Raw genomic sequence first — 15,049 nt, 5'->3', positions numbered from 1 at the left:
ATCCTTCGCTTAGTTTGTGGTCCCCAGATGGAAGGCTTCAGTCTGAGAGGAGAGGCGGGGTTTAGGAGAGAAGAGGTGGGAGCTCTCTTCAGGCCCTCCTTGCTGGGCGACTGTGGGCACATCTCTGTTGTCCTTCAGGCTGTAGGGGAGGGAAGCCCTGTGGGGTGAAGACTGGGGGGAATAATGACCCAGAGGTGCATACCGGGGAATTGCTCTCCAGGAGGAGATGAGGCTTCCAACTAGGTTCCTCCAAGGTACTTTCTCTGCCCACCATCCCCAAGCTCACCCTCTTTCTTATTCTCTGCACTCAATGTTAAGATGCCCTACATTAAAAGATTATTGGGCTTCCCTGGTGGCACAGTGGTTGAGAGTCCGCCTGCCGATGCAGGGGACACGGGTTCGTGCCCCGGTCCGGGAAGATCCCACATGCTGCGGAGTGGCTGGGCCCGTGAGCCATGGCCTCTGAGCCTGCGCATCCGGAGCCTGTGCTCTGCAACGGGAGAGGCCACAACAGTGAGAGGCCCGCGTACGGCAAAAAAAAAAAAAAAAAAAAGATTATTGACTTTATAAAGAGAGAGCTCACTCCTGGTTTTAGATTCTTAGGAAACAAGACATGCTAAATAGTTGGGGTACTTTTCAGAAAGGTCAAAATGTAGTGATGGTATGTGTGGGCAGAATGGCTAGTCACCAAATACTTGCTGGCCTCATTAATTGAAAACAGAGTGAAGACTTCTGTAGCAGAATCTGTGAGAGTGTACAAAGAATTGATTATATAATCGCCCTTCCCTCAAGTGGCTTCTACCTCAAGTGGAGAGGTAAGAAAGGCCAACACAATTTACAATGGTGAGAACTGAGGTGCTGTTAAAAAAAGAAAAGTAGCCTCTCTCATTTACACATATGTGTATTTGGGGTTTGGGCCATGGGATGTGGTCAGTCAAGAAAGGCTTGACTGATTCTCAAAGCACAAGAAGATCATAGCCTAGCAGAAGGAAGACATTAATTATTTTATGCATGGGGGTGGGGGATGGAGGGAACTGTGCCTGTATATGCCTCTGTGTGTGTGTGTGTGTGTGTGTGTGTGTGTTTATGTGTGTGTAGATTTGACTGTCCAGACCAGCACCATTTACTGTAATGCAAACTGTATATATAATTTAAAAATTTCTAGTAGCCACGTTAAAAAAGTGAAAAGAAAAAGTGAAATGACTTTTAATAATATATTTTATTTAACCAGTATATTCAATATATTATTCAACGAGTTTATATGATATATCCAAAATATTCAACAAGTAATCAATGTAAGGATTATTAGAGATATTTACATTTTAAAATACCAAGTCTTCAAAAGCCAGTGAGTGATTTACACTTACAGCTCATCTGACACTTTCAGCAACTTTCAAGTGCTTAATAGCCACAGGTGGCTCGTGGTGACCACATTGGATGGTGCAACTTAGAGGTTCCAACACTAGCTTCTCTGGGGGGTGGAGGGATGGGAAGAGACAGGTCTTGGCCAACAGGAACTATCACCTCTGGTTAACCTCTGCTCCTGCCTAAAAAAATCACTTCTGACAGATGGCAGCTTATCTACCTCTCACTATAACTCTCACTCCTAAAAAACAATCAAAATGATTACTACCCAGATGGGGTTTCTGAGAAGAGGTTTGTAGCCCACTATTTAATCTACCTCTTGAGGTTTTTTTCCTGGCTTGGGAACTGCCAACATTTTCACTTCTTTTCCTCAGTCTTTTTTTTTGGCCACGTTGCACCGCTTGTGGGATCTTACTTTCCTGACCAGGGATTGAACCCAGCCCCAGCAGTGAAAGCACGGAGTGCTAACCACTGGACCGCCAGCGAATTCCCTCCTCAGTCTTTTCTGAGAGGCAGATCGCAGAGAGACCCCCGCCCAGGCCATGGCCTAATGCTGGGCTTGTTAAACTCTTTCCTTGCTCCTTGGGCAGTTTTCACAAATCTGAAAAGACTGCCTCCTTTTGGGCTCTTCTCTGCCTCTCACAAGGTCTCTGCTGCTCATGATCTCCAAGGGGGTGTAGAAATTCAGCACTTGTGTGTATTGTCAGACAGCCTCCTGCCCTTTCTAGGTGCTATTTTCAGCTCTTTGGCTTTCTGTCTCACTTTCTCTTCTTAATTAGATAGCAGAAGAACACATCTTGAAGACCAACTGCCTTTCCTCTCCCCTACTCCATTTGGAGTGGGAGACATGATTTAGAATTTATAAGGAGCAGTTAATCTACACAAGAAAGTCAGTCCAAGAGGGGTAACTTCTGGCAGCATGTCCCCAGGTCCTTTCCAGCATTTTTAGTCTGAGAACATTCCTTCCTTTGTAGAACTCAGTTCATTCCATCCTATGGGGTGCTTTCATGTGTTAAGAATCCAAGACTTCAGGGTCAAGTGTCTGCACTTGAAAGATGGAGGGGTTTGGCTCCCGGGCCGGTGGAAAGGGAAGACGCCTAGATTCTCCTTCCCCACTACTAGGCTTTAAGTGAGAAAGTCAGGAAGCAGATTCTGGGAGACTCTGCCTTAGGAATCCCTTTTCCAGTTATGCTCTAGAGCTAAAGAAAAAACTATTTGAGGTTGGGTGGGGTCAAGAAAGGCTCATTTTCATATGCCGTCAAGCTGGGAATTCAGTCCCCAAATCTGGGGGAGGGGATCCTTTACACACCCTCCTGAGCTTACTCCTCGGCTTCAGAGTGGCCCCCTTATTGCTTTCCTCAGCCCCGCCCCCTTCTGGAGAGGGCGGGGCCAGGCCGGGGGCGGGTCCTCACCAGCCGCGCTTACTGTCGCCTTGACGACCGCGACAAGATGGCGACCCTGCCGGGAGGGATTCAAGGGCTGTACCCCGAGGCTCTGAGCCCCGAGCAGCTGGAGAAGCTGCGCGGCTTCAAGGTGGGTGCGGCCCCCGACCCCCGCCTCCATTAGAGTGCAGCTCCCTCTGGGTAAGGGCCCCAGAGAAAAGGGACGTGGAGCCTGTTCCCAGATAAAGGGGCGGAAGGCTGGGTGGGTGGGGACACACCCAGCTGACCCCTAGGCTTCTGGGGCCCTGAACAGAGCCCGACAGGCGCCTGAAAGTCCAGAAAAAAACTTAAACAGGGATGGGCCAGAGAAATGGACCGAAATGACTGCCGGATACTTTAACTTAGATACAAACAAGAACTTCCCAGCGGTAGAGACCCGACCTTAGTTAAGGCCCCTAAGCCTGAGCCGGAGGCAGCATTGAGGATGTTGATCTGTAAGAAGACAGATGGCTTAAATGTTCAAACGTCCTGGGAAGAGACCCGGGTTAAGTGCGCACGTTGTTTCCCCAAGTCCCCCACACCTCCAGGGCTTGAACCCTGAAATCTTTCTCCTCATGAAGCATGACCTTTTGCTCTTGCCCTCCAGATTCAGACTCGGATTACTAATGAAAAGTACCTAAGGACCCACAAAGAAGTGGAGTTGCTCATAAGTGGTTTCTTCAGGTAGGTGGTTTTCAGACTGGCCTTGAGCAAATAGTGGACATCTCGTTGGGGATAGATGAGTGTGAGTGACCTCTTCTTTCTTTAAACACTACTTGTTGCTTCCTTTAGGGTCTGAAGTTTAGAAAATATCCTGAGATTGAATATTTTCTAGCGCCGGGGTCCGTGGCACCCAGGGTTTTCTTGTTATCTCTAGAGGTTTCCTTCAGTTATCTCAAAATTCTCAAAAATATTAATATGCATTCACTTTAGCTCTAAGGATAAATACATACCTTCCAACACTTGGAAGAGGGAAGTTGGCACTGAGAAACTCAGCAGGCAGCCATTGGGTGTAGAACCCTATTCCCTATCAGAGGCATTTAACAAGGTCACCAGAACTTAAAAAAAATTCAGACGTCTGGCCTTTCTCTACCTGAGAACATTGGTGTGGAAAGACTCCCAAGGGTTGGAAGCCACTCCCTTGTCAGTCATGGGGAAAAGAAAACCATTTTCCACCATGTCTTGGAGCCCCTTTTTCCTTCCCCCACACTGCCTTTCAGCATGGCATTTGCTTGAATGAAAATGTTCCTAATAGGATGAAAAGCAAAGAACTGAGGGAAAAAAAAATCATGGAGCATCAATGGATGGAAACAATAGAGCATGTCGAATACTGTTTGGCTACAAACAGATAGGCAAGATTTAAATAATAATGGCTTCCATTTCCAGGCACTGCTGTTGGTTTCCTACATTAGCAGTTATCACATTGTATAATTGCGTTGTCCATCTTTTCTTTCTCTCCCTGGACCAAAGCTCTAAGCTGGTGGAGCCATGTTTGTGTCCCCAGGGCCCACAGTGTATGACATTTTGGTACATTTTTGCTGATCCTACTAGCAACTCTACAAAGATAGTTTATTATCACTTACATTTTACAGGTGAAATACCTTCCCCAAATTGCTGAACCAGGATCCAAACCCCTGGTTTTTCCACTGTGTTGCACTGTAAGCACACAGGAGCTGGGGAGCCAGAGGTAGGGCTCTCCTTTGTCTTTTTAAAAGTAGGCCTGGAGGGGTGTCCTTTTTCCATGCTTCATTGTTCTTCAAAGTGGCAGCCGATTCTCAGAGGGCAGGTAGGGGAAGGGGAAAGGGAAAACGGAAACCTGTCTGTGAGTTTTGTCTTTTTTGGGCCAGGCTTAAGGCTTGGGCAAAAGATGGTTTAGGGGTCGTCTGTCAGTGTCAGCCCTGGAGATCAGGCCATCACTTTCTGTGCCTTTTCTTCTAAAGGGAGATAAAGGATGACATCTTTCCTATCCTGGGGAGCTTGCAATCCAAGTTAGGAATGATTCCAGCAGCGAGATTGGGGATAGATGTTAAAACCTGAATTAACTCACCATTTGCAGTGTTCACAAACAAAAGGATTAGAACCCTTGGGGGTGGTGAATGAAGAGGGTGTTGTTTTAGTCACATGGCAGGGGTGGCCCTGCTTCTCTGCCCAGGAACAGTTTCCAGGAGGAGCTGTGTGTCTGCAAGGACAGCTCTAGGCATCTTCCCTTTCCTTCCTTATCATCCCCCTCCCTGGGCCAGGTAGGCCACCAGGCTTCTCCTTTTGCTGTCCTGGAAGCTCCTCTCGTGAAATCCTCCTGGCCCCTTTTAGGCCTTTCTCTTTCTGAGGGGGAGGGGAGAGGGGAGAGGAAGTGTTTGAACTTTGAGGGTTTGCTTTTGGTTTTCTTTTTGGTGTGATTGTTATCTCCTTTGGATGATACCAGAGTGAACCAGAATCAGCCCCTCATCTGCATTGGATGCTTCAGATGGTCCTTCCTGTGAGAAAAGAGGAAGGGAGAAGAGGGGACAGAATCCTGGGCAGCATGCCTGTCCTCACCTGTCTGCGGGTCTCTGCTGTACACTCACTGCAAGCCATGAGAAGCCCCTCGCTGTTTTTGTTGGGAAGCAAGCTCACCACTTGGGTTTTGCAGATCCTAATGATTTATGGCCATTCAGCCACAACTCTCCAGTCTATACTCATATATACAGTATATGGAACTCTTAATGCCTTGAATTTTAGAACTGAAAAATATTAGAAATAGGGATCTAACTTATTTTAGGCACCCAGAGATCTCAGGTTTTAGGCTGGAGGTATGATAACAAAGTGTGAAATTGTAGACAGGCTTTATTAGGTGTTTTTGTAAACAGCCAGGCAGATGAATCTTCCCAAACCATAGCACAGATCATATCATTTCTTGGCTGGAAAATTCTTCAGTGGATCCACAATATTGCCTTTTTTTTTTTTTTAAACCTTCTATTGAAATATAAAGTACAGACAAGTGGCATATCCTAAACTGGATGAACTTTCACAAGCTGAGAACACACACGATACTAGCGTCCAGATCAAGAACTAGAACCTGACTAGCACCTCAGAACTTCTGTGGCCCCTTTTAGTCACTTCCTCCAAAAAGTCAGCCAGTATCCTGACTTCTAATCACACAGATTCATTTTGCCTTTTTGTGTACTTTATACAAATGGAATTCCACAATATGTGCTCTTTTGTGCCTGGCTTCTTTTGCTCAGCAGTATCTTTTAGATCCTCCATTCTCATTGCTGTGTAGTATTCCACTGTGTGACTCTACCACGCTTTGTTTATCCATTCCCATTGTCTCTCTCTTTTTTAAAAAAATAAATATATTTATTTATTTTTGGCTGCGTTGGGTCTTCGTTGCGGTGCGCGGGCTTCTCATTGCGGTGGCTTGTCTTGTTGCGGAGCACGGGCTCTAGGCCCATGGGCTTCAGTAGTTGTGGCACTCGGGCTCAGTAATTGTGGCTCGCAGGCCCTAGAGCGCAGGCTCAGTAGTTGTGGCACATGGGCTTAGTTGCTCCGTGGCATGTGAGATCTTCCCGGACCAGGGCTTGAACCCGTGTCCCCTGCATTGGCAGGCGGATTCTTAACCACTGCGCCACCAGGGAAGTCCCCCCATTGTCTCTCTCTTTTTAAAAAAATTTATTTATTTACTTTTGGCTGCGATGGGTCTTCCTTGCTGCGCGTGAGCTTTCTCTAGTTGCGGTGCATGGGCTTCTCATTCCGGTGGCTTCTCTTGTTGCGGAACACGGGCTCTAGAGCGCAGGCTCAGTAGTTGTGGTGCATGGGCTTAGTTGCTCCACGGCATGTGGGATCTTCCCGGACCAGGGCTCGAACCCACGTCCATCTGCATTGGCTGGCGGATTCTTATCCACTGTGCCACCAGGGAAGTCCCCCCACCATTGTCTCTTTTTTTTTTTTTTTTTTTTTTTTTGCGGTACGCGGGCCTCTCACTGTTGTGGCCTCTCCCGTTGCGGGGCACAGGCTCCGGATGCGCAGGCTCAGCGGCCATGGCTCACGGGCCCAGCCGCTCCGCGGCATATGGGATCCTCCCAGACCGGGGCACGAACCCGTATCCCCTGCATCGGCAGGCGGACTCTCAACCACTGCGCCACCAGGGAGGCCCCCACCATTGTCTCTTGAACTGAGTATGAATGTCTCTCCCTGGTCTTCAAGGCCCTCCATACTAGGGCCTCCTTCGCTTCCCACTACTCCCTGCACGTGCCCCCACTCCAGCCAGACTGGACCTCTCTGATCATTCCACCACCCTCTGCAGGGGCACTGACACTCCCTGAGTGCTCTTCTAGACCCTGGGGAAACAAAGGTGGATACGACCCAGTTCCTACCCTCTGGAGTTCACTGTCGATAGGACATGGGCAGTTCCCTTTAATTTTCGGGCCTTTATTCCTGCTGCTCCTTGGTCTGGAAGGCTCTTGTCCCTCAGCCCTCGTCCCATGTGTACCTCAAGGGCGCTCTCAAACGCCAGCTGCTCTGTGAGGATTTGGGGGTCTTGCCGTAAGGAATCACTCTCTCTCCTGTGATCTCCCAGCACACTATTTCATACCCTCCCGTAGCGCTACCTGGAGGTTACTTGGCCTTTTCGACATTTGGGAACTTACCCATTTCCTTTCACTTGACTGTAATTCCTTTGAGGTGGGGCTATATTTTATCTTTTTAAAATCAATCCCTCATATCTTATATAGTGACTTACACAGAATTTGTGCTCAACAATTCTCAAATTGAACTGAAGGAGAAGAAGGGAAGCAAAATTCTTGAAGCTTGGGAGACAGGGGCCTCCTGGGCAGGGAGGGCCTTCCATGCCGGTGGGGCAGGGCAGCCATGGCCACAAGGCCATGCTGTAGAGCATTGGCCTTGGAACCACAAGACCTGGGCCTCCTCTCCTTTATTTACTTGCTTTATGAACTTGGGCGAATGGTCAACCTTTTGAAAGCTTGCTTTCTTCATGTGTAAAATGGGGCACAGTCATTGCTGTTTCACAGAGTGTAGAGTGAGATAATGTTTATGAACAAGCTTTATGAGCTATAAAAGTCGGTGGGCTATAAGGCAGTTTCAGCTTCCCAGTGGCACCGGCACCGTTGGTTTTGTCCCAGTGTCCACTGTATGCAGGGCCAACAACCATCTCAAGTCCGTCCTCTCAGCATGGTTTACTGTGCCCTCCCCCCGACCCGTGGCGATTCCTGGTTACACTTCCTTGGAAGGTTGTGGGTTGCACGTCTGTCTCACCACACGTGAGTCCCTCGAGGAGGACGCAGCGAGCTCTTCTACTTGCCGCCTGGCCCGGGCCTGGTCTCTGCTTCTGTGAAATGTTTGTGGAGTGAATGACAAGCTTCATTTGGCTGCAGCACTTGCTGTCTTGTGAGGTGAGCATTCCCTAGGCTTCTTGCCATTTAGAATGTCTTGCTCCTGGCCTCAGATCCTGACTAGAAGGAAAATCACAAAGGAAAGGGTCCCTGGCAGGAGTCCTCTGGCTTTCCGCCTGCCACGACGGGTGTGTCTCAGGTCACCTGCCCCGACAGTGCAGGACCTGCTTTACCTCCTCCCCTTATCCCTTCATGTTTTCCAGAGAAATGTTTTTGAAAAGACCAGACAACATTCAAGAATTTGCTGCAGGTGAGTAAGGTAGCGTCCATTTTGGGCGTTTGTTAAACGAGCACCAGGAGTGTTGCTGTGAATTTAGACTCGGACAAGCCCAGGATTCTCCCTGCAGAGTCTGGGGTGCTTCTTTATCCAATGTCTCCCAAGGGAGCTTTTTTCAAAAGGCTCTTTCCTCAATGTCATTTTCTCAAAATGAGGACAGATAAGAAACGAGGCAGAACTTCCTCGTGGTAAAGATTGTTAAGAATTTTGAGATTCCCTAAGGAACAGACTGGCAGCTCTTTCCCTGGGAATCTTAAAGCAGGGTTCTCAACCCGGGCTGCCCATTAAAATAATCTGGGGAACTTTAAACAAATACCTATGCCCGGGCCCACCCCCAGAGGTTTTTATTTAATTAGTCTGGGGTGGGGCCGGGCATCCACAGTTTTAAAGGCTCCCCAGGTGATTCTAATGGGCTCCGCTGCCCTGAGATGGCTCGAGGTCAATGGTATTTAAAGGGAAGGGGCTGGGCTCGATGATTTCTTGGATCCTTTTAGCCCGGGGATCACAGCCTCAAACCGTTTCTGACTGAAGCTAAGTATGTCTTTGCTGTCACAGCAGATGCTGCCTCTGATTCACGTTATGCTGGGCGTATACAACCCCTCTTCTGTCCTCATCCTGCAAGAGCCCGGCTCTCCTCTGAGAGGATATTCTCAGAGAGGGCGTGATGTCTCAGAGACAGGAATAACACTTGGTATTTATCTGGGCCCCAAGATGGGCCTGGAGCAGAAAGCCAGCAACTCCCTCAGCCCTCTGATGGCTCACTGGGCGTCAGCAAGCTGACAGGCCAGCGGCAGGGCAGTGTGGAGGGGACAGGGGCTGTCCTGTCAGCCCTTGCCGGGAACGCTGGAGCTGGAGGCTCAGAACTTCTGGGCCGGGGCGGGGAAGACAGTGACCTTGGGATTTGCTGTGGCATCTCATATTACATCGTAAAGCAGGACCACCAGTAACAGCCCTGCTAAGACAGAGCCGTCCTGGCTTTTTAGCAAGTGAGCTGTCTCTCTCCTAGTCTTTTTCCCTTGGGTTTAGATGATTTCTTCTTTTTAATTCTTATCCCAGACTATTTCACGGATCCAAGACTTCCCAACAAGATTCACATGCAGCTAATTAAGGAGAAGAAAGCGGCTTAATTAGCAAAATCATGATGCTCAGCTGTTGAGAGAGAACAGAAAGAATCCAGCCTCGGGGTGGGTGTTAACCTCACTTACAGTCAGAGGCTTCTTTACTCCTGTGAAAATAAGCACTGGTTCCTCGGCCCAGGGTGTGAAAGAAACCAAAGAGAGATGCTGCAGAGAAGTTCCGTGCAAGTGTTTCATTTTCCTGACACTACTTTGGGGAATGTGAAGAGAGGCCCAGGGTTTGTCTGGCATGTCCGTGGCAGGGAGAGACATCCTTCTTCTTAATCTAGTGACGTGGATCAAGAGAATGGAAGTGGAGTAGTTCTGGAGGAAAGAGAGAGCCAGGGAAATAGGGTGGGATCCGTTAGTATCAAGAGCCTGCTCTCAGGCTGCAGAATTCCTGTGTGCTCCTGCAGGTGGCCTTTTCCTTGTGTCTTTGGCGGCGGGAGTAGAAGGGCTTTCCCACTGCTTCTGGAAAGGGTGGGGGCAGTTTCCCTCGTTGCATTTGGATTGGGCGCTTGCCTGCCCCCTTCATCGTCAAACCAGGCTACGCCGTGAGGGCCATCACACATTTTTCAGGCAGGATTTCTGAAATGATTTTGAAGGTTGGGATTTTTAAATGTGAGGTGGGAAAGAGCCACACTCCTGATTTAGCAGCACCATTTCTGTTTTGCAGGGTCATCTGGAAGCGAGAGAGCCCTGTTGCCATCAGTGTGGGTTTCCGGGCTGTGTCTGCTGTTGCAAAGGCTTTTAAAGATGCTCATTAAAAACAGACCTCCCTGTTCTCTCTGCTTTATCTCACTTAGAAGGAAGAAGACATCCTTCACGGGAGGCTGCTCTGCCCCTACTCTGACCGGGTAGGTAGCAGGCCTGTTTCTCTGTTCGTGGCAGAGGCCTCTGAGCTAGGTCAGTGGGTTTCCACATGTGCCTCAACCCCGTGCACTCCCTGCCCCTCCAGGCCACTCAGTCCCAGAGCCAAGACCGGACAAAAGAGCAGGGGTGGGGAATTCTGAGAGGAACACAGCTGGTCGTGGTTGTACTCAAGCAGAGTCCGCGCTTCCAAGGTGGCTCTTGTTTTTTATCTTGCCTCCGGGGTTACTGTACAAAGTGTACGGGTGATGATTAACTTTTATTTCCATAGAAGCAATAGTCAGAGGAACTGGGTTGGGTGGACGGCAAGAGCGAATGAGATTAGACACAGAAAACCCATTCAGGGCCATGAATATTGTGAAATAAGAGCCCCATGGGTGACTCAGAGGTGGTGGACTTTGTTCTTGAGGATTTTTAGGAACAAGCTGCCCATCCATTTGATTTTCAGCTTAGAGGCAGGAGAGTGGGCCAGTTGGCCTGGTGAAGTCTTTTCCAGGCCCAGGAGGCATGGAAGTCTTGCATGTGTGTGTGTCCTACCTCTCTGGCCTCCACAACTCACTGGCTCCACTGTAGGAAGGACCTCTCACCCGTGTGTCACTTGTCAACTTCACTATGGCAACAGAAACAACAAATAATACAGACCGAAGTGGGGGCTGTATTATTTTTATTTCCCTTGTCTCTGCTGTCTTGTTCCCAGCTACCATCATCTGCAGTAGTAGAAAGGGCAACAAAATGGGGCATTTAGAGAACTATTAAAGCTACACATAATAAGCTATGGGGTAGGAACCTGAGGAGTTATTTTAAGTGCTTTCAGAATCACACTTCAGCAGCCATGGCTCTGACAATGAGGTATCCCTGTTTAGAGAATCCAAACGAAGCCTTCAGCCAAACACACACCTACTAAGGATCTCTGATGTGAAGTGTTATGTTAGACACTCTTGGAAACTTTTGTAGGGGAAGAGACCTGCAACAGTGTGGGGAGAGAGCAGAGTGTTTTTCAAGATGCTTGAGTGCATGATTTAATACATGAGAGTACAGTGGCTCATGCTTGGGGAGTTTCCTGGTAGAGATAAGAAATGCATTTTTAGGTCATAGTGCACCTTCTCTGTGTGAGACAGTGTGCTCGGTCCTGGGGGTAAGGCAGAGCGATCGTCCCTCCCGTGCAGCGGTTCATGGTCTGGGAGACGGGCTCCTTTTCTCCCCAAACCTTAACTGTCTGAATATCTCACTTTTTAGACTGAAAGCTCCACCAGGGCAGGGACCAAACCTAAAAATCAAACTTGTTCACTGTTGAGTTCCGGACCCCTAGCATAGTGTCTGAATATAGCAAGTGCTTGGTATGCATTTGTGGAGAGAACGAATGCTTGTATAGTTGAATGAGCAGTCCCATTACGTTGACTGCAATCAAGACTGTTGTATACCTATGATGGAAGTAGGGACATGATACAGGAGGCGGTGGAAGAAGGAACACCTGGTCTTCTTGCGAAGTGAGGGAGTGAGGGAGGCCTCACGGAAACTGGCATGTGATGTGTAAGAAGGGATTTGCTGGGCAGACGTGGCAAGAGGCATGGGGTAGTCAGGGTGTCTCGGTGCTTACGTTCTGCTGAGCAGGATGCTGGTGGCCTGCTGATTTTTTTTTTTAATTCATTATTTATTTATTTATTTATTGACTGTTGGGTCTTCATTGCTGTGCGCAGGCTTTCTCTAGTTGCGGCGAGCAGGGGCTACTCTTCGTTGCGGTGCGCAGGCTTCTCATTGTGGTGGCTTCTTTTTGTTGCGGAGCACAGGCTCTAGGCCCGCGGGCTTTTTTTTTTTTTTTGCGGTACGCGGGCCTCTCACTGTTGTGGCCTCTCCCGTTGCGGAGCACAGGCTCCGGACGCGCAGGCTCAGCGGCCATGGCTCACGGGCCTAGCCACTCCGCGGCATGTGGGACCTTCCCGGACCGGGGCACGAACCCGTGTCCCCTGCATCAGCAGGCGGACTCTCAACCACTGCGCCACCAGGGAAGCCCGCGCGCAGGCTTTAGTAGCTGTGGCGCATGGGCTTCAGTAGTTGTGGTTTGCGGGCTCTAGAGCACAGGCTCAGTAGTTGTGGCACACGGGCTTAGTTGCTCCGCGGCATGTGGGATCTTCCTGGACCCATGTCCCCTGCATTGGCAGGTGGATTCTTTACCACTGCGCCACCAGGGAAGTCCTGGCCTGCTGATTCTTATTACTCCTTTCTTCCTTGCTTCCAGAGCAGAAGGGGGCAAGAGAAAAGGAGAGGGGAGCAGCTGTTGGGTCAGTCCCGAAGCAGTGTCTGCTGTACCCTCCCTCCCTGACTCATTCTCCACGTGGTAGCCCGAATGATCTTTTAAGAAACCTAAATCTGTATGTTACTTTCCTGCCTAAACCCCTTTAGTGGTCTTCTGTGTACTTAAAGTCCGGATGGCCTTCCAGGGACTGCAAAGCTTCATGAGCCCCTCCACCTCTCGGTCGTTGGCTCTTCTTTTCCTCCCGCCTCACGGGGCTCCAGCCACACCAATCTTTTCTCTCCTCCCCGACCATGCCAAGGTAGTTCCCACTTTAGGGCCTTCGAACTCTGCCTGGATTTCTCTTCCCCAGAACCTCACAGAGCTAATGGTCCAAGTTGGGATGCTGTGTGCTGGAAGCAAGAGAAGACTCTGCTAAGCAAGCAGGCCGTGCTTTCCTCACATGGCCGACCCGCAGGTGGTGGCTGCTGGCGTTGTTTCAGGGGCTGCCTCTCTGCCGTCCCTTCCCTCCCTCATGGTCAGAGGAGACGCAGGAGGACCAGGAAGGGACTGTGCCAGTGGTACTTGTCTGTCTTTTCAGGAAAGCAAAAGCTTCCTCAGGACACCCACTTCCGCCCCCGCAGCTTCCACTACCATCTCACTGGCCAGAACTGTGTACGTGACCCCCTCTTGAAGGGAGGCTGGGAAGTTGAGGATTTAGTCATTGAACAGTGCCCTAGATAGCTTCTTGTCACTTCCTCAGAGAGTCCTTTTCTAGGGAGCAGACTGAAGTCGCTTCCCCCAGGCATTTAAACATATTTAATTAGAAAGGTATTCCCCCCAGCCGTTCTGTTACATCCCTCTGGTTTTCTTTACAACACCTATCACTGTCTGATATTGTCTTGTCTGCTTATTTTCCTGTTACTGTCTGTGGCCCCAGGAATGTGAGCCCCCGTGAGAGCAGGCCTTGTCAGTCGTGCTCATCACTCCAAGGCCAGCACCCGCAGCTGTGCCTGGCACGTGTAGCTACTCAGTGCACTTGCTGAATGGTTGCAAGGATGGGTGGGTGGTGGTTAGAAGCCTGACTGCACTATGAAGGCTTGATCGAGGCAGTGGCATGAAAACAGGAGATGAATCCTAGTTGTCTTTAGGAGGAGGAATTGGCAGGGCTTGTGATTTGAATGGGGCGGGGTTATAAGGGGGGATGTAGATTCTAGACTGACTTCCAGGTTTCTTGTGTGGACAAGGCGAGGGATGATAGGATCATCTGCTAATGCAGAAGGGAAGTCGACAGGGGCAGGGGAAATAGGGAGATGAATTTATTTTTTAATTTTAAAAATGTTTTAAAATTTTTAACTTATTTTTTGGCCCGTACTGTGTGACTTGTGGGATCTCAGTTCCCCAACCAGGGATTGAAGCTATGCTATGGCAGTGAAAGTGCCAAATTCTAACCACTGGACCACCAGGGAACTCCCCGGGGGATGAATTTAGGCCAGAAGGTTTCCACTGATTTGCAATTGGGTCGTGTGTAGTATTAATATGATTAGCTTCAGTGGGGTTGACAGAAGTGAGACTGCAGTGGGCTTAGCAGCAATTGGGAGATGAGGCTGTGGAAGTGGATGCATGCTGCCCGTGGAGATGACCTTCTAGGAGCAAGGCTGTGAGGCAGACGGAGGAAGGTCAGTAGCTAGAAGGGGAGTCAGTGTCTGAGGACGGGCTTTTGTAATGGGAGACGCTTGAGCATCCAGGGGTTTGACATTTTCCATACCTTCGGGTCTATTTTACTTTTAGGCTAAAAAACATTAGGGGCTTCTTGGAAATGCTGTGCAGATTGGCCCTGATGTCCAGAAGTAACGGGAACTAATGGGCAGGCCCAACTTTGCCACCACATGACCTAGAGTGACCTCTGTGTCAGGTTCCTGTCCTCACAGTTGGAGCAGAAGCTGTCACAGGCTTGCAGCAAGGATGGCCTCCGGCTGGCTCTCACTGGGTGGGAAGGCAGGGCCAGAGCTGGAAAGCTCGTCGTTCTCATCTCCCTGGACAGGCCTCTGCTGCCCTCTCCTGGGCGAGACACCGCTCTGCTCGGAGAATGCCCATTCCAGGCCTGAGTGGAGTGAGCAGGAGGGAGAGAGACGGGGCTGGGAGTGGGAGAATGGTCACAAATTTCCAGATTCCCATAGTAGAAAGTTTCTTCAGAAGTTGCAAAATCCAGGGCCTAATCTCTGGCAGTGCTGTTTCATGAGCTCCTTAGATGTTTCCTTCTTACAAGTGTCAGAAGAAAGAAACCTTGCAAGGTTGATTATTCATTCACTTGTTTGATCACTTATTCACTCGTTTATTCAACAAACATTAGGGTACATTATATACTCAGGCTGCAAACTTTT

At 49.4% G+C, this 15,049-nt stretch overlaps 1 protein-coding gene across 1 annotated transcript; it reads left to right on the top strand.

Annotated features, from left to right (window-relative positions):
* The first annotated feature begins 2,572 nt into the window (after window positions 1-2,572).
* Window positions 2,573-10,343, top strand: RIIAD1 (regulatory subunit of type II PKA R-subunit domain containing 1). Its single transcript, XM_081224414.1, has 5 exons — window positions 2,573-2,898; window positions 3,394-3,470; window positions 8,377-8,423; window positions 9,507-9,634; window positions 10,242-10,343. The coding sequence occupies exons 1-4, from the start codon at window positions 2,815-2,817 to the stop codon at window positions 9,575-9,577; spliced, it is 279 nt and encodes a 92-aa protein (XP_081080540.1). The 5' UTR covers window positions 2,573-2,814; the 3' UTR covers window positions 9,578-9,634; window positions 10,242-10,343.
* Window positions 10,344-15,049: the final 4,706 nt, after the last annotated feature.

This window comes from Mesoplodon bidens (assembly GCF_964165515.1).
Source record: "Mesoplodon bidens genome assembly, chromosome: 2".
In the NCBI taxonomy this organism is placed as follows: Eukaryota; Metazoa; Chordata; class Mammalia; order Artiodactyla; family Ziphiidae; genus Mesoplodon; species Mesoplodon bidens.
The sequence above is the reverse complement of the archived record's forward strand: the minus strand, read 5'-3'. Positions and strand labels throughout refer to the sequence as shown.